Source organism: Cucurbita pepo, chromosome LG14 (assembly GCF_002806865.2).
Source record: "Cucurbita pepo subsp. pepo cultivar mu-cu-16 chromosome LG14, ASM280686v2, whole genome shotgun sequence".
Classification (NCBI taxonomy): Eukaryota; Viridiplantae; Streptophyta; class Magnoliopsida; order Cucurbitales; family Cucurbitaceae; genus Cucurbita; species Cucurbita pepo.
The window spans coordinates 402249-419768 of NC_036651.1; the positions used below are offsets into that span (position 1 = coordinate 402249).

Sequence of the window (17520 nt, forward strand, 5' to 3'; positions counted from 1 at the left end):
ATTTATAGTTAATGTGCGTGGAGAACTAGACGACCAAAAAACATCAACCTTGAATCTTCAACGTTGATTTAGCGGAATTCCATCCAAGAGGTCAAGAAATAATTTAAAGAACTATACTTTAAATTTAATTTTAACTTACAATCAATATCATTTCAATCAAATCTTATATATTTTAAAAATAAATTTAAAAAAAGTAAATACTATTAAAAATAGTTAACACCAAAAAGAAAAAAGAACAGATATGGTCTCCCCAATTCAACAATCTGGCAGGCCCAATAGAGAAAGAACGAACCATACTTATCCAGGCCCAATAGGCCCATAGACAAAACTCTGCCCCAAATGTTCAAAGGTCAAACCTTTTGAAGGAAAAAGAACAAAAACCTTGGACTCCACACAACATCAAAAGCAAAGCTAGCAAACAAAGGGAACAAAAGAGAGCCTATGGGTCAAATAACGAGCTCGCCGCTCTTCCCTATTTATTACTCACTTTATCAGATTTCCATTTAGCCATTAAAAGCAAAACTCCCTCTTTCTCAAATACATATGTTCATATCAATAAAATAATAATAATAACCTTAATATTATCAAAATAATTTTTTTGATGATAAAAATTTTAATGGGATATATATTGTAGTGTTTAAAGTCATTTTAAAGTAACCTTATATTTAAAAAAAATATAAATAAATTATATTTTAAAGGAATAAGAATTGAAATGGAAATGAAGTAAATATTCGGTTTAAAAAAAAATAATAATAATAATTTTTACCTGTTCTTGTTTCATCGTTCATTCATTATCTCAAAGTTCTCAATTTATTTTGTAGGCTTTTTTTTCACTTTTGTCTCTCATCTTTTTGGAAGTTTCTCTTTACCAGCTCTCTCAACGCTTTAGTTTTCAAAGGCATCCCTTTAACCCTATACCAACAACCATACAACTCCAACTTTTTCTTTTTTATTTATTTATTTATATATTTTCTTTTTATTATTATTCCTCTTTGCTTTCTCCTCATTCCCTTTCCTTTAAATGCTCTTTTTCTTTTTCTTTTTCTTTTTCTTTTTTCTCCCTCTTTTTCACCACCTTCAAATATCATGCCCACATGAACACCTCTTTTTTCACTACCTTTGAATATTATACTTTCACAAATGGAAAAAAAAAAAAAAAGGAAAAAAAGAAAAGGAAAAGGCTCTATGTAAATAAATAAAACTTTGTTCTACTTTTGCATTACTTAGTTAAGTCTTTTTTTTTAAATAAACAACATTTGTTATTTACTATTTACCATGTTTTAAAAAAACTAAGTAAAATTTTTAAAACATTTTTTTTTTTTATATCCGAGTAGAAATTTATTTATTGAAGAATCGGAAGAAAATAAATATAAAGTAAAAAAAAATATTTATAGGCAGGGAATTTACACATAAAAAAATAATAATAAAAAGTAGAAGGTTCTGTCGAGTCAAGAGGGGCAGGGTGGCTGGTGAGGAACCAAAATTCAATATGAGTTGCTGAGAGGTCAGAAGTAGAGGGCCAAACCGTACACAAATTTAAGCGCCTCTCTCTCTCTCTCTCTCTCTCTCTCTCTCTCTCTCTCTCTCTCTCTCTCACTCTCTCTCTCTCTCTCTCTCTCCCCACCATTTTCAATTCAATTTAAAAATATTAAGGGAGACCAGTAAGGGGTAATTTCGTTATTTTATTTTTTAAAACAAAATCTACAAATCTAAATCTATATTAGCATGAATTTAAAATATTTTTATTGGGAAAAAGAAATACGAAATAAATGTAATATTTTGATTTAAAAAGAAATGCGAAATAATTGTATGAAAACTAAATAAATAGAAGAAAATGAATTTTATTGGGAAAAAGAACGGAAGGTTTTGTGTTGTGTTATTTTCAAAGTCTGGCACGTGTTCGCCGGCCCCTCCTCCACACGCGGCAGTTCTATAAAAGCCTCCAAACCCCCAGCACTCTTATCTGTCTTTCTCCTGATCCCCTCTCCGCCATGGAAGCTCTCGACTTCGTTAAGCTCCATAATCTCTACGCCCATTTTTCCTCTATTGTTGAAACTGCATATAATCTGAATCGTTCTGACAATCACGATGAAGATTCATTCTTCGATTTAGATTTCGTCTCTCTTCCAACATCAGAAACCGGCAAATCTCCCGACGAGAAGAATCTCACACGCTCTGGCGAGAATGAACTCTGTTTCGCTCAACGGAATCTTCTTCGCTCCCAATCTGATCTCATCTCCAAACGAAAAATCCTTCCGATTGAACTCAGTACGAAGCCAGAGTCTCCGGTTTCAGTTTCGATTCTAAAATCGGCACCTAGACTCTCAATTTCCTTGTTCAAGAAGCCGAAATTAATGGCGAAACAGAAGACGGACGAAACAGAGTCGTCGTCACTCAAATTACAGAGCACAGAGAGCAAACGATTCGCCTTCAAACTGAACAGACTTAACAGTTCAAGAAACAATAATCGAATTGATGCATCTGAGCGTCAATCGAAGAGATTCTACGGAGAAGGAATACAGAAGTATCTGAAATTAATCAAGCCTCTGTATGTGAAAGTTTCGAGGAAACAAAACTACAGATCGTCGCCGGTATCTTCACCGGTGACATCGATTGATGAGAAGCAGAGGAATATCGCGATAGGCATTCGAGTGGTTTGTAAGCGTCTAGGGAAGAGTAAATCATCATCATCAGCGACTGGAATGGCCGTATCGCCGACGAATCGGCGAGACGATTCACTTTTGCAGCAAGACGACGGGATTGAGAGCGCGATTTTGCACTGCAAAAGGTCTTTCAGCGCTAGCAGAGGCAAGATCCAAAAGCGAAAAACTCGAACGTGTTTTATTTCCTTAATGCCTTAATTTGATATGAAAAATCTGTAGATCTAACATTCATTTCAATCTAAATTTCAGATGATGTTGATGGAACTTGTGACGATAATCTGTTCGGGACTGGCGATTTGCAGAAGCAGAAGGCGGGAACAGATGCTTTCTCAGAAGCCAAACAAGGCGAACAGCGTTGAAGAGAGAGAGAGAGAGAGAGAGAGATTGTGTGTGTGTGAAAGTTTTTCGGGTTTCGCTGTAAAAAGATGAAAAAAATCAAACTGAATTAGACAGTGCATGACAGTTTTCGTTTTTTCTTTTCTTAGAAAACGATAAACAGTGACTCGGTGAGTCTTGTAGTGGCTGACTCGCTCCGTCGTGTATTTACTAAATAATATTTAAAAATCATGATTTCTATTTTCCTTTTTGTTCCTTATCATTTCCATGTATTTATATTCCTTTGTTTTTACCAAGTAGTTAAAGTTTTACCGTCGGATTAAAAGTTAATAGTTATTGGTAAAAATCATAGCTAAAATACTAATATTTAAAAAAAGAAAAAAGAAAAAAGAAAATTAGTTGGTCAAAAAATGAAATGATTTGTGACATTTATTGTTATATGGATAATCTTTTGGACTTTTGTGCACAAATGTAATAATTAAGGAGGTCAAAATAGGAGGAATCTTTATAATATTAATTTACTATTGGGGTTTTCCTTTTTGAAAAACGACACCTATTCTATTCGTCTAGCCCTCTTCATTTTCCTTCCTCCTTTAAAAGTAAAGTTTTGAAACTTTTACAGACCTTTCCTCAACTTTCGCTAATACCACACAACTTATGAAAAGAATAAAAATTAAATCACCAGACTTATAATATAATTCGAATAAAAATTAAATTATATTGGTTAAATTTTACATGGACTTGACGAGGAGACAGTAAATTATAAAGGGTAAATTTTAAATTTTGGAAAAAATAGTAATTGTTTAAGAAAAAGGAAGGGACTTTACCAAATTGGAAGGCCATTGGATAAATTCAACAAGAAAGAAGCTTTTTTTATTTCACTTTGGAACACATGTATTCAGAATTTTTACTTCAGTTTGGGACATCAAAAGCAGCATTTTTACTTGCTTTTATTCAACAAAAGGCTCGCCTAATTAGTTCAAGCTGAAAAAGCATATAAATGCTTTCTGTCTCTCCATTCAACCCTTTGCATTCTTTCTTTGGTTTAATTACTACGAATTTGAAAGATATGGAATCGAATGAAATTCCCAACTTTATTATTTTTTTATAGGCTTGCCTAATTGAATTCATTTAATCTTGGGCAAATTCAAATATTATATATATATTTTTTTTTACTTCTATCTGATTTAGGAAATTAATTTCCAATATTTTTCATCCAGAGGAGAGAGAGTGGTTAGTTTAATTGGGCTTTTGACGGCCCACGACTACCCAAACTGCCCATAACCATTGCACCAATTATTTCACGTGGCCCAAACGCCATGATTCATTGACAAAATAATATTAAATTTTAATGAGATTGTTACGTATGTCACGTGGGATTAATTGGAGATATCCCATTATTTCCACGTAGGATTGGATAAATNTTTTTTTTTTTTTTTTTTTTTTTTTTTTTTTTTTAATATTATTAAAATGCTAAGTAGGCAAAAGAGTTTTGTCTTTTGTGTTGCAACAAGTGCGTTTTAAATTATATTGCAGTGTATAAAACGACGACGTCCAATAAAAGAAAATGGAGGGAGGTGTCACGGGCTGGCTGGCCCCTTCTGAATATTCCCTTTATTTAATTCTAAGAAATTGCAGCATTCACGAACAGTCAGCTCGTGAGCTCTGATGATGTCTACAAAGGCCGGTTTTGGTCCTAGGATGCGTGGCCTTCCATTTTTAATTCCTCATGTGACAAACTTTTATTATTATTATTATTTATTTGTAATAACAGACTGAGTCCATTATTACACCATCCGTATAATGTAAATTTCAAGAGAAAATGGACTGTCCACTTGGAAGTCACATTCTAAAGCCATCTGCATGGTTCCAACAACTGTTATATGATCTCATAAATATATTATTGTATGCTCTTAAAATATGTATTCAATTGTCCCTCCATCTTAAATTTTTATTTTTATCAAATTTACATATCATTTTGATTTATTATTATAAATATCAGCTATATTCAAATTATTGGCTAATTTCTCTTTAATTAACATCTCCTATTTATATTTCAATAAATAATTGAATCTTGTCCCAACTCCTCTTCATGGCATTGCCAAGTGCCCATTCTGACTTTTGACTTCATTAAAGATAATAAATATTTAAAAAGAAAAAAAAAAAGAAAAAGAAAAAGGCATGCAATATTTGAGAGCCACAAGTTTTCCTTCACTTTCTCAGGTACGTAATGTCCATTCACTGTCAACAAGTTCGAAAATGAAATTCAGCCTCTAGATAGAATTAAATCATTATAAATATAATTCATGGATATTTTTTTATTTTCGATATATACAAAATATATCCTACTCAAAATTCTTATTTAAATAATTTCATAAAGAATATTTTAAATTTTGAACAATTTTTTTTTTTTCATAAACACAATAATTGAACGAGATATAAGCTTTTATTTGACAATTTTTTTGAGGATCTAATTGGGAAGTTAAAATACATCAGGGGTAAAACCGAGAATTTGAAGGCGAAAATCTAAATTATTTTCAATTGTTCATAATTTGTTCCTTACGTTATTTCATTTCACTTCTCCTCCAAATCTCCGTCTCTATCTCTCTCACTTCTCTCGCCGTCAGAAAGATTTCTCTCTAATGGAAGAAGACCAACCACGGCCACCGCCGCCGCCATCGAGAAGCTACACATTAACGGCATCGTCAATCTCCTACGCGAAATCCACGGCCGCTGCCACCGTGTCGTCGTACAGCTGGTTCAAATCCTGCACCGCCGCCGAACCCACCTATATTATCCGTGACATCTCATTCACAGCCCACCCTTCACAAATCCTCGCCATCGTTGGCCCAAGTGGCGCCGGAAAATCAACTCTCCTAGACATTCTCGCAGCCCGAACCTCGCCAACACACGGCGTCCTCCTCCTCAACTCCGCCCCTCTCAACCCTTCTACCTTCCGTAAACTCTCCGCTTACGTCCCACAGCACGACGCCTGTCTACCTCTCTTAACCGTCTCCGAGACCTTCGCCTTTGCCGCCCGCCTCCTCCTCCCAGAAAAATCCCAAATTCTCGCCACCGTCAACTCCCTTCTGGCAGACCTCAACCTCACCCACGTCGCCAACACCCGCCTCGTCTCTGGCCTATCAGGCGGAGAACGACGGCGAGTCTCAATCGGACTCAGCCTCCTCCACGATCCAGCCATTCTACTCCTGGACGAACCCACCTCCGGTCTCGACAGTGCATCAGCCTTCAACGTGATCTCAACGCTTAAATCCATCTGCGTATCGCGAAATCGGACGGTGGTGCTTTCAATTCACCAGCCAAGTTATCGAATTTTGTCGGCTATCGATGAGATTCTCTTACTCTGCGAAGGGTCCGTGATTCACCACGGGACTGTTTCGAGCCTCGAGAGCTTTTTGGTTTCCAAGGAATTTTGTATTCCTCCACAGCTTAATCCTTTGGAATTTGCTATGGAAATTCTGAACCAGCTCACGCCTTGTTCTACTTCAGATTCTTCGCCCGTCGTTGCTAATGACGTCATTACGGGCCCGAATTATAAAGACAATCAAATCAAATATAGAAGCTCGAGATTGCATGAAATCTTGACCCTCCATTGGCGATTTTGGATCATCATTTTTAGAACCAGGCAGCTGCTTTTGACCAACACTTTGGAGGCGCTCATCGTTGGAATTGTTTTAGGTAATCCCTCCTAATAAAATTATAATATAAATAAATGTTTTAATTACGGTGAATTAATTTTGATAAAAATATTATTTACTGTGTAATTGTAATTAGGTACAATTTACATAAACATCGGAATGGACAAGGCAGGGATAGAGAAAAGATTCGGTCTTTTCGCCTTCACACTAACATTCCTACTCTCTTCCACAACCGAAACTCTCCCCATTTTCCTCAACGAACGCCCAATTCTCCTCCGTGAAACCTCCGGCGGCGTCTACCGTCTCTCCTCCTACATAATCGCCAACACCCTCGTTTTCCTTCCCTATCTCCTCGCCATCGCCGTCATCTACTCTGTCTCCGTCTACTTTCTCGTCGGTCTATGCGCCACGTGGCAGGCTTTCTCCTACTTTGTCCTCGTGATTTGGGTCATCATTCTGATGGCCAATTCGTTTGTCTTGTTCTTGAGCTCGCTCGCTCCGAATTTCATCGCCGGGACGTCACTGGTTACCGTTCTCCTCGCCGCGTTTTTCCTTTTCTCCGGCTACTTTATATCCCAGGAGAGCTTGCCCAAGTTCTGGGTGTTTATGAACTTCATGTCCATGTACAAGTACGCTCTGGACGCCTTGCTTATAAACGAATATTCCTGCTTGGTTTCCAGATGCTTCATTTGGTTTGAGGAGGATCGAAAGGAGTGTTTGGTTACCGGTGGAGATGTGTTGGTGAAGAGAGGGCTTGAGGAGAATCAACGGTGGAGGAATGTTTATGCTTTGGTCGCGTTTTTTGTGTTTTATCGCCTTCTTTGCTTGCTTGTTTTGATTCGAAGGGTTTCCACATCTAAGAAATAATGATAATAATAATAATAACTATTATTATTATTATTATTATTATTATTATTATTGTGAACTTATTAAAGGGTATATTTGGGAAAACACTCTCTTAATTACTATTTGCATATGTCGGAAATTGTATATTTTTTTTTTCTATTGGAAATTATAGAGATCTTTTTCTGTTCGTTTTTATTTTAGATTTCTTATTTAAAAGTATTAACTTAAATTATGAAAATGATTTGAAAACATAATATATTCTGATAACTCCTAACCTTCAAATAATTAATTAATGTCAATTATTTGGCATTTACAAAGAATAAAGCTATGATAAATAAGGTGAGGGTTCAATCAGATGGGCCAAAATGTCCAAAATACCCCGCAGGCAAAACTTTCTACAATTATTATAGGATTTGAATTTTCTTTCAACGACAAATTCTTTTTTCTTTATGGAAACGTCAAAATCATTCAAAAAAGATATGGTCTCAAATTGGCTTCCATCAAATGCTTAATAATAATAATAATAATAATAATGAAATAAGTGACGTTTAAATCATTGAAATAAAAACATGTCACGGGTTCTTTAGAAATTTTGATTTGCAGATATAAAAAATGAAGAGAGAGAGAGAGAGAGAGAGAGAGAGAGAGGGTTTTGTTTTGTCTGATGGTGTAGCGAATCAGTACCAAAATATTCACTCACGGGTTAGTCTTTTCTTTTTCCTTTATTTATTTATTTATTTATTTTGTCTTGATTTGTTCGACATTATTAGGAATTACGGATCCCGACGATGGTATGATATTTTCCACTTTGAGCATAAATTTTCATGACTTTGCTTTGAATTTTTTCAAAAAATGGAAAGAGAAAAAGAAGAATAAGCAAAACATTGGTTTTATTTAGAGAAGAAATGAAAATGGAAATACTTAGATCACAGATCAGATATCCCATTTGTTGAACTCGATACCTTCAAGCTTGTTTGATCCCACATCCATCCAGTTGGTGGAGAGGACCGTGCCGTTCAATTCCAACTAAGAACACACAAGATTAGCCACTCCAACCAATAATTATAGAGTTTTACTTAAACATCTACAAGCCTTACAAATGATCTTTCCATCGCCCTTCTTGTATCCTCGTCCGCGTCCTTATACATGTCTTTGAAACACTTGTCCAAAGCTGCATCCCCATATAATGTCACCTCTTTCTCCTAAAAACAACAAACAATTACTGCTAATTTAAGGCAAACAATCAAAAGAACAGACAATAATCACACCTCTTTTTTCACTTCGGCTTCAATCTTGTTCCCAATCAGTTCTTCACATTCTTTTATTAATTTCGTGAATCTTGAGTCTCCTGAGCCCAAAACGGAGCCTATTTCCAAAGAAAACTTTGCTGTTTTATATTCCTCCAGCTTCATATATGTGATGCTGAAACAAAAACAGCCACAAGATGAATAAAAATTATATAATCAATAATTAAAGATGAAAATAAACAATCCATACTTACCCTCTGCGCAAGTATGCTTTTGAATTTGAAGGGTCAATTTCAATTGCCTTGTTAGCATCAGCAAGAGCCTCTGCAAACATAACCCCCAATAATAATTTTTAAAAATCTCCGAACAATTGTCCAAAAGAAGTCCAAAACCGATCAAAGACTATTTACATAATCAATTCGAGGGGCCATTCCCTATAAAGAAGAAGCATAAGGAAACAAGAAATTGGATGGACAGAAAGCAGTACCGGTGTAAAGGCCGAGTTTGATGTTGGCCTGAGCACGGTCGACATAATACTCGGCGTTCTCCGGACTAAGAGTGATGGCCTGAGTGTAGAGTTTCACGACAAGTTCGGAGTTGTCGTCGATAAACTTTTCCTTAGACTTGGCTTCGAGATCGGACGCCATGAAAGAATGCAGAGGGTTCTTGAGGGGAGGAGAAAGATCGAGGATTTGTGAAAGAATTTGATTCACTTCAAGTCTTGATAAATAGTTAACAGCAATCGTAAAGCAGAGAAGTAAGGTATCAAAAAACCAACGTTAAATTATGCAAGAAATCAAGAACCTTGAAGTTCAGGGTAACTAAAGCTCAAGTTTTAATTACATCAAAGTTTCATTTTCATTTTTCAACATTAAATTTAATTAAAGACCCTTTTTGTCAACTTTTTCTTTTTTCTTCCGTGGCATTGGTAGAGATTTTAATTAAGCATTTTAACTTTAGGACGGGTTTTAATTATGCCCCGAAAATTTAAGTTAAGCTTCAAATATGTCCTTAACGTTAATTTTTAATGAAAACAATTGTTTCATAAGCATTACAAACAAACTAAAGAGCTTAAAACGTAAGCATTGCAGCCACTACCCATTATCACGAACTTGCTACTCATTGTCATAATTGATACTGATTCTCAATGTAAAATTTGAAGAAGGCAATGAAAAGGTGAACTTATGTAATTCCAGAATTGGGTTAAAATTATTGAAGATAACAATCATACCTGCATACAGGCACTCTACAGGAGAACAAACATAGTTAAATAACATCAAGCCCAAGAACAAAGAACGGCTTTCCATTCTGAAACTCGAGTCCTCCAAATGATAAAAAAGGGTTCACTCTGTCACCTGAGATGTTTTCTCGGCTGACTCTACTTTTTGTGCACCATCACCACTAATGGCTTCCAGCGTTTTGTAAAACTCTTCAGGGAGAGGACCGGGTCGGTGCAGAGGAACGTGCTTGGGTACCGGAGCATCATTCTCGATCACTTCGCATTCGTAGTCATCAGGAACACCCCAGGGATCCCACTCTGCATATTTGAGGTGAATTAATCAATCAGTAAGATAACACCAACAAATTGTGGTGATTGATAGAATTCTATTACGGTCCATATCTGAAATAATTCTGAGTGTTCGCCAAATGCAGCAAGACCAGAGAAGTTAGGCAAACTAGTAATTACTCTCAATCAAGCACAAAAACTGTCAGTGAATTGGGACAAGAAAACCTCCTTAAGATTGGGACAAGGAAGAAAAAAAAAAAAAAAACTGTCATCAGTGAAGAAATTCAAATTTCTTGGCTAGACAATAACTCCAGCTTGACTAACTTTTAACGTTTTCAATCCTCCTCAGTGAGAACAAAAGACGAATTTCGAAAGTTCAGTGGCGTGAATGGGTCAAATAGCAATCCAATTGCCTAAATGGTAGCTAAGGAGACAGAGCAGTGAAGGATCTGGGATTCGTAATTGAAGATATGAAAGATAATGCTCTTACAATAAAATGATTAGATATCTAGACAATTTTCATAGCTAAAATATCTCAAGTTAAGACGAAAAAGAAATCAAAGATTTCTACTACACATAAGGCCCATCTTTCGACCAGCTAAGAAAATGGTAGAATGGAAGAAGGATAAATACACTTTAGCCTACAGGTATTGCCCAGTTTTTCAGTGCAAAATGATGCAAATGCCATTCCTTGACTGTCAATACTTGAGACGTCGCGAATTTTTATCCTCCACATGATGAAAATACTAGAAAAAAAACTTCGGCTTTTGTCATTCCAACGCAATGACAAACATATAAATCCTGCTGCCTTGTTTTTGTCCAATTTTAAAATTCTCTCCCAAATCGAAGCAAACAGAAAGAGAAAATGAAAAGGAAGTAGATTGCATATCACAATTTCACAAATTCATATGCTTAGAATTTTGGTGAATGTTCACATACCGATCATTTTAGCAATGAGCTTGAGTTCGTCCTGAGCCTCTTCGATTAGCTCCTCGACCTGACCACAGCCAAGCCGCTTTTCAATTTTCTCCCAGTCCTCTTCCTCCTGGCAAACCTTCAAGCGGTGGTTCGTGAAGCTCTCGACCGCCTTACGGTATCCTTCGTCCTCGGGAACGGCCTGGATCTCCTTTAGGGTTTTACTGTAAAGGCCGATCAAGACCTCTCGGGCGTTGGGAACAACATCCAGACCGACGATCCCCGTCGTCTGCTTGACCTTGGCCAATAATGGCCGTCCGATCGCTCGAAGAAACATCGTCGGAAAACTCCTCTCCCTCTCTCTTGATCACTCTTCTCAGTCGTGACGAGCCAGACGCTATGGGTGAGTAAAGGGGACGTTATCTCCCCGTTGAGATTAATTGGAACGGGATTGCTTATATTGGGCCTGAAGCCCAGTTTCAAAACGATGACTCTTAGAGGGCTTAAGGCCCGTGTTTCAGAAGAATTGACTTAATGGGCCTTAAAGCCCATTTTTATAAAATTAACACAAACTTGAATTTTATGCGTAATAAAATATTTCAGTCTCCTAGGTTTTGAACAAAATAATAAATGTATTTATATTATTCGGAAAAACGTTGGTCCATATAAATTTGCCACGTGGAATGCAACGCTCTGTGCATTGGTCAATTGTACGTTCTTTTTTTTTTCTTTTTCTTCTTCTTTTCACTTTCTTTTATTATATTTTGTTTTATTTTCTGTTGAGATAATTATCCGTTTTCCATTTCTAATTAAACAGAAAATCAATGTTAATTGTGATAATTGATTTCTACGATACCGGCCGTCGATCTTTCTATTCTAAAGTTGGAAATGGAAAACCAGATTCTCTATTCTAATTTCTAATTTTATTTTTTCTTCTTGGATCTCAGACTCCAAATAAATATAAATATAAAAACCTATTTTTGCCTTTTAATTCATTCAATATTTCTCCTCCCTAGAACCACTCTCTCTCTCTCTCTCTCTCTCTCTCTGTAGTTGAGCCACCAGAGGGAACTAGCTCCTGCTTAGCAGATCGCCGACTCGATTTCGTCTTATCAAGGTCGTTCTCTCTTTTTTATGTAGCAATTGTGTTCCTCAAATCAGACATTTTATGTAATTGGCGTCGTACTGTTCTGAATTTCCCCCCCTTCCCACCTTTTCGTATAGTTTCATGCGTGCAATTGAATTAATTTGATTGATTATTCGTTTTGACGCTGCTGTTTCTGTACTGATTTTTATGAGATTGTTGTCGATTCGTATGGATCGAAATTATGTTTTTCTTTGACTATCGATTGGTGTAGCTCAAATCGTTAGGCTTCAATTTCAATGGATTTCGTGCCCTATCTCTCCCTCTCTCTATCAATTAATGGTTAAGAACTGTGTTTATAGGCGGATTTGAACAGTTTGGGAAGTAGTTAGTTGCTTGTTAGTGGCTAGCTGTTTGACTTTCGGAGTTCTGCTTTCAACTTTTCCTACAATTATGAAGATATTATTGATCTATGTTTCTTCCGCTGTAGTTTCCTGAGGTTGCATGTAATCAGCAAATAATTCACGATGTGGTCAACCACGTTACTCTTTGTAACTTAAACATTCCTTCGTTCCCTGTTTCTGAAATTCCTTTTCGTTTCAAAGTGAATGTAAAAGCTCCTTCATAATATGCTATGTTCTCTTCATTATCTCATTGTTATAACAAAGTAAGTTCTGCTGACAGTACAAAGTTGACGGAAGGCACTGCTGAAAAAAGGTTTCCATGGCAACTTCGGAAGAGAATAGTGCATTGTTCCCGATATTTATTTTGACAATAATGGCACTGCCTTTAGTGCCTTATACTATTCTTAAGCTTTGTCGCGCTGCTTCGAAGAAGGCAAAGATTATACATTGCCAGTGTTCTGAATGCTCCCATTCAGGGAAGTTCCGCAAGTCAATATTTAAGCGAGTAAGTTTTCTTGACGACGTTGTATCTTCTATCTGATAAAATGGTAGTTTCAAATGTCTGTTTCACTACATTTTGCAGATAGCAAATTTCTCAACTTACAGCAACTTGACATTGGTACTTCTTTGGATTTTCATGTTCGTGTTGGTGTATTACATTAAAAATATGAGCCGGGAGGTAAATTACCTTGAATCTTTAATGAGGAAAAAAAATTATATCCTACTGAATGTTATTTTGTTTTGGTTTTTCCCATTCGATACTTTTGAAAGTAATTATTTTCCGCATGCTAAAAAATATGTTAGACCTAATGTTGGAGTGAAAGATAATTTTATGATAACTGCACAGATTCAAGTCTTCGAGCCATTTACTATTCTAGGATTGGATACTGGGGCTTCGGAGGCAGACATAAAGAAGGCATACAGGAGACTTTCTATCCTATACCATCCAGATAAAAATCCAGATCCAGGTTAGGTATTTTAATTGTGTAGTGCTCCTATTTTATAACCTTTGCAGACCTCAGCTAATGTTTTCCTTCACGTCTTTTACTCAGAGGCCCATAAGTATTTCGTGGAGTTCATATCTAAGGCTTATCAAGCTTTAACAGATCCAATATCCCGTGAGAATTATGAAAAATATGGCCATCCAGATGGCAAGCAGGTTATTTAACTTTTTCATTCACAGGAGACTAGAATAATTGTCTTGTATGGTTTTCAGATTTTGATAAATGACCCTTATAACTTAAACTTGCTAATATTTTGATGCAGGGGTTTCAAATGGGAATTGCACTCCCTCAATTCTTACTAAATATTGATGGGGCATCTGGTGGGATACTTTTACTGTGGATTGTTGGAGTTTGTATTATCTTGCCCTTGGTAATAGCCGTTATATATCTTTCAAGGTCGTCAAAATACACTGGAAACTATGTCATGCGTCAGACACTTTCCACATATTATTACTTCATGAAGCCTTCTTTGGCACCAAGGTATCTTTAGTCAAACTTTATTGGGTATTTTCCGTTTTTAGGTTAACAAAGATTAGACAATTTAATTTAAATCAAGTTTAGAGATAGCATAATATCCCGGTAAAGGATGTGTATAACCATTCTTTTTATTGGCTCTCATATTTTTTTGGTTACACATTCTTGTTATGTTAGAATAAAATAAGACATCTTCGTGTACTACCATATGAAAAAAGTAAAGAAAAGTCTTCAGCACTTATTCATTAAGTAAGTTCTCTGTCTTTTGTTTTCTTAACATTATTAATAAATTTTGCTGTACACAGCAAAGTAATGGATGTCTTTATAAAGGCAGCTGAGTATGTGGAAATGCCAGTTCGTAGAACTGATAACGAGCCTCTTCAGAAGATATTTGGACTAGTTAGGAGTGAGTTGAATCTTGACCTTAAGAACATTAAACAAGAGCAGGCAAAGTTTTGGAAGCAACATCCAGCCCTTGTCAAGGTAACTTCTGCTCACTGCGTCTTTGTTCAGGGACTTAAATTTGTTCTTACCTTTGACATTTTGAATATGTGCATACACTTACGATTTACATCTTTTCCATTTTACATTCAGACACAATTGTTGATTCAAGCTCAATTAACTCGTGAATTTGCCAACTTGCCTCCACCTTTGGATGGTGACTTTAAACTTGTGCTGGAACTTGCCCCTCGCCTTCTTGAAGAATTAATGAAGGTGAGATGAAGCATTCTTGTTCAAAGTTAAACTGTATCTTAACATCTTTTGAATTTTCCCAGCTGCATTTAGTGTCGAGTCTTGTGTTGTATCAATCATGATATCATGTATGTTTACTATTTAACAGTTCTCTAAGCTCTTGATGAAAAATTGTGAAAGGCAATTTTGTGATTGATAAGGGAATGACTTGTTCCTGGAAGAATGTGCTCACTCTTAATCGTAATGGATTTAGAATATTGTTAAAAGACCGTTAACAACCTAGAGGAAACAATGTGCCTTAGACATGAATTATTTCAGTAGCTTTTGGCTACCAAATGTCTGAAGAGTTGGATGGTAGTTTTTTGTTTCAAACCAGCGGTCAAAGCAATTTTGGGAATTTCTCAGCATAAAAAGAGAGGAGGAAAAATTACATTTTTGGTTCCTGAGGTTTGAGTTCGGTTGTATTTAGGTCCTTGAATTTTCAAAGTCGACAATTTTGGAGTGTTTGCATTTGGTAGCATTCTTGGTCTCTTTGTCAGTTTTTCAGTTCATTATTAACGAAAATCTGACGTGCTATCGATCTTTTATTTAAAATAAAGTTCTCTTTTTCTTCCTCTTTTCATTTTAACATTCAGTGTAGCTACCGTTGTGCATTGCCGTTTATTTTTCTTCTTTCTTCTCTAATCTTTCTTCTTCTCTTCCCCTTCCTTGACATGGTATTGTTCCTTCCCTACGAAGATGTCATGTAATCATGTCTTTTTTTTTTCTTAGATAGATTTACAGCTCGTATTTTTTTTTAGTTAATTTAATAAAAGGTTGTGTGCTATAGTATATTGCTTAATTATCTTCTTGTGCATAGATGGCACTGATCCCACGGAATGTCCAAGGACAAGGATGGCTACGTCCTGCAACTGGGGTCATTGAGCTCTCACAATGTATCATTCAGGTAATGTAATTTGAACGATGTTGTCATTGTAAATTTCTCGTAAATGCTTTGGAAGTCACATGGGTATTGTCTTTTTAAGGCATGTCTGGACCTTTCTATTTTTGAGAAGTACTGACTTAGTGGTGCAGCACCCATGTATCTTTCTGTCAAATATGTCACACAAGCTTTGGCCACCATTAATTTATCTCGATCCATATCAAATGTTAAATGCAGGCTGTACCTCTCAGTGCAAGAAAGGCCACTGGAGGATCGTCTGAAGGTATTGCACCATTTCTACAGTTGCCGCATTTTAGCGAGGCTGTCGTCAAGAAGATAGCCCGCAAGGTAGTTTAGACTCATAGCTTTGTTTTTTCTTTTCTTTTCTTTTATTATTATTTTTTTCTTTTCTAAGGAGATTAATGAACTATTGCCTGTTCTTATTTGCATTGCTCCATTTTCATTCCTTCCATAGTTTTCTGCTGTACCAATGCGTGTTCTTTTTCAAAGCAGAAAGTGAGAGCGTTTGAGGATCTTCAAAAACTTTCTCAAGAAGAACGTGCCGAGCTGCTTGCTCAAGTGGGTGGTTTTTTGCCTGGTGAAGTCCAAGATGTTGAAACAGTGCTGGAAATGATGCCGTCCGTGACAGTTGCTATCTCATGTGAAACAGAAGGCGAAGAGGGTATCCAAGAGGGTGATACTGTCACCATTCAGGCATGGGTGACACTCAAACGCCGAAATGGGCTGGTGGGTGCTCTCCCGCATGCCCCCTACTACCCATTTCACAAAGAAGAGAACTTCTGGTTCCTGCTTGCAGATCCAAATTCAAACAATGTCTGGTTTTACCAGAAGGTTAGTTTCATGGATGAGGCTACGGCCATAACTGTCGCTTCCAAGGCGATCGAGGAACAAATGGAGGGATCTGGAGCAAGTGTGAAGGAAACCAGTGCTGCAGTTAGGGAAGCAGTGGAGAAGGTGAAAGCGGGATCTAGACTGGTACTAGGCAAGTTCCACGCCCCAGCTGAGGGGAACTACAATTTAACTTGTTACTGCCTGTGTGATTCTTGGATCGGTTGCGATAACAAGACAAACCTGAAATTGAAAATCTTGAAACGAACCCGTGCGGGTACCCGTGGTGGCTTTATGGCAGAAGAAGGGCCATCCATGGAAGATGGAATTGAAGAGGAAGAGGAAAATGATGAAGAAGAATACGAGGATTACGAGAGTGAGTACAGTGAAGATGAAGCTGATGAACAAGATGTGAAAAAGAAGGGCCACGTTGCCAATGGAAAAGCACGTAAGCAGCAGAGTTCAAGTTCTGAAGACTCTGGCTCTGATGATGAATGAAAAACTGTTCTGTTATTTAGTGTCACAACCACCCACTTGCGGGTAAAATGGCCCCTTCCACACAGCGAATAGTACATTAGAACTTTTTTTTACCTATATACCAATTTAGAAGTTTTACGGCAACCAGATCGACTTTAAAACAGATTATGCTAGAGTATCAGACCAATATTTATTACCCCTTTTTTCAAGCAATTAGTTCATGACGTTCTGCAATTTTAGCAAGATGACTAATTCATCTAACCTTAGGGTTTTTTACCGACTTGTTAATAACCTATCTTATGGGTATTTGTGATATCTTGTATGTGACCATTGCTTCATACAAACTCTTGGAAGACGTTTCCAACCATATTGACAACTTTTTTATGTTTCGAGAGTATAAATTTTGGAGATTTTAAAAGGCATAACTATATTAAAAATGA

The 17520-nt window shown here is 36.6% G+C and overlaps 5 protein-coding genes across 5 annotated transcripts; 3 read left to right on the forward strand and 2 right to left on the reverse strand.

Annotated features, from left to right (window-relative positions):
* The first annotated feature begins 1873 nt into the window (after positions 1-1873).
* On the forward strand, positions 1874-3244 carry LOC111810261 (probable membrane-associated kinase regulator 5). The gene is made up of 2 exons (XM_023696915.1): positions 1874-2808; positions 2913-3244. The coding sequence occupies exons 1-2, from the start codon at positions 1992-1994 to the stop codon at positions 3020-3022; spliced, it is 927 nt and encodes a 308-aa protein (XP_023552683.1). The 5' UTR covers positions 1874-1991; the 3' UTR covers positions 3023-3244.
* Positions 3245-5471: 2227 nt separating this feature from the next.
* Positions 5472-7634, forward strand: LOC111809663 (ABC transporter G family member 8-like). The gene is made up of 2 exons (XM_023696039.1): positions 5472-6698; positions 6795-7634. Exons 1-2 carry the CDS (start codon positions 5642-5644, stop codon positions 7523-7525), a joined length of 1788 nt encoding a protein of 595 aa, XP_023551807.1. The 5' UTR covers positions 5472-5641; the 3' UTR covers positions 7526-7634.
* A 745-nt stretch (positions 7635-8379) lies between these two features.
* Positions 8380-9731, reverse strand: LOC111810921 (protein SGT1 homolog). Its single transcript, XM_023697769.1, has 5 exons — positions 9239-9731; positions 9006-9075; positions 8773-8926; positions 8602-8706; positions 8380-8530 (listed from the first exon to the last, which is right to left on the reverse strand). Exons 1-5 carry the CDS (start codon positions 9396-9398, stop codon positions 8438-8440), a joined length of 582 nt encoding a protein of 193 aa, XP_023553537.1. The 5' UTR covers positions 9399-9731; the 3' UTR covers positions 8380-8437.
* Positions 9732-9913: 182 nt separating this feature from the next.
* On the reverse strand, positions 9914-11592 carry LOC111810922 (probable NADH dehydrogenase [ubiquinone] 1 alpha subcomplex subunit 5, mitochondrial). Its single transcript, XM_023697771.1, has 2 exons — positions 11198-11592; positions 9914-10288 (listed from the first exon to the last, which is right to left on the reverse strand). Exons 1-2 carry the CDS (start codon positions 11508-11510, stop codon positions 10095-10097), a joined length of 507 nt encoding a protein of 168 aa, XP_023553539.1. The 5' UTR covers positions 11511-11592; the 3' UTR covers positions 9914-10094.
* Positions 11593-12155: 563 nt separating this feature from the next.
* On the forward strand, positions 12156-17356 carry LOC111810156 (dnaJ protein ERDJ2A-like). Its single transcript, XM_023696756.1, has 11 exons — positions 12156-12290; positions 12942-13166; positions 13245-13340; positions 13509-13629; positions 13714-13820; positions 13928-14145; positions 14445-14622; positions 14734-14853; positions 15692-15778; positions 15992-16102; positions 16268-17356. Exons 2-11 carry the CDS (start codon positions 12981-12983, stop codon positions 17099-17101), a joined length of 2058 nt encoding a protein of 685 aa, XP_023552524.1. The 5' UTR covers positions 12156-12290; positions 12942-12980; the 3' UTR covers positions 17102-17356.
* The last annotated feature ends 164 nt before the right edge of the window (positions 17357-17520 follow it).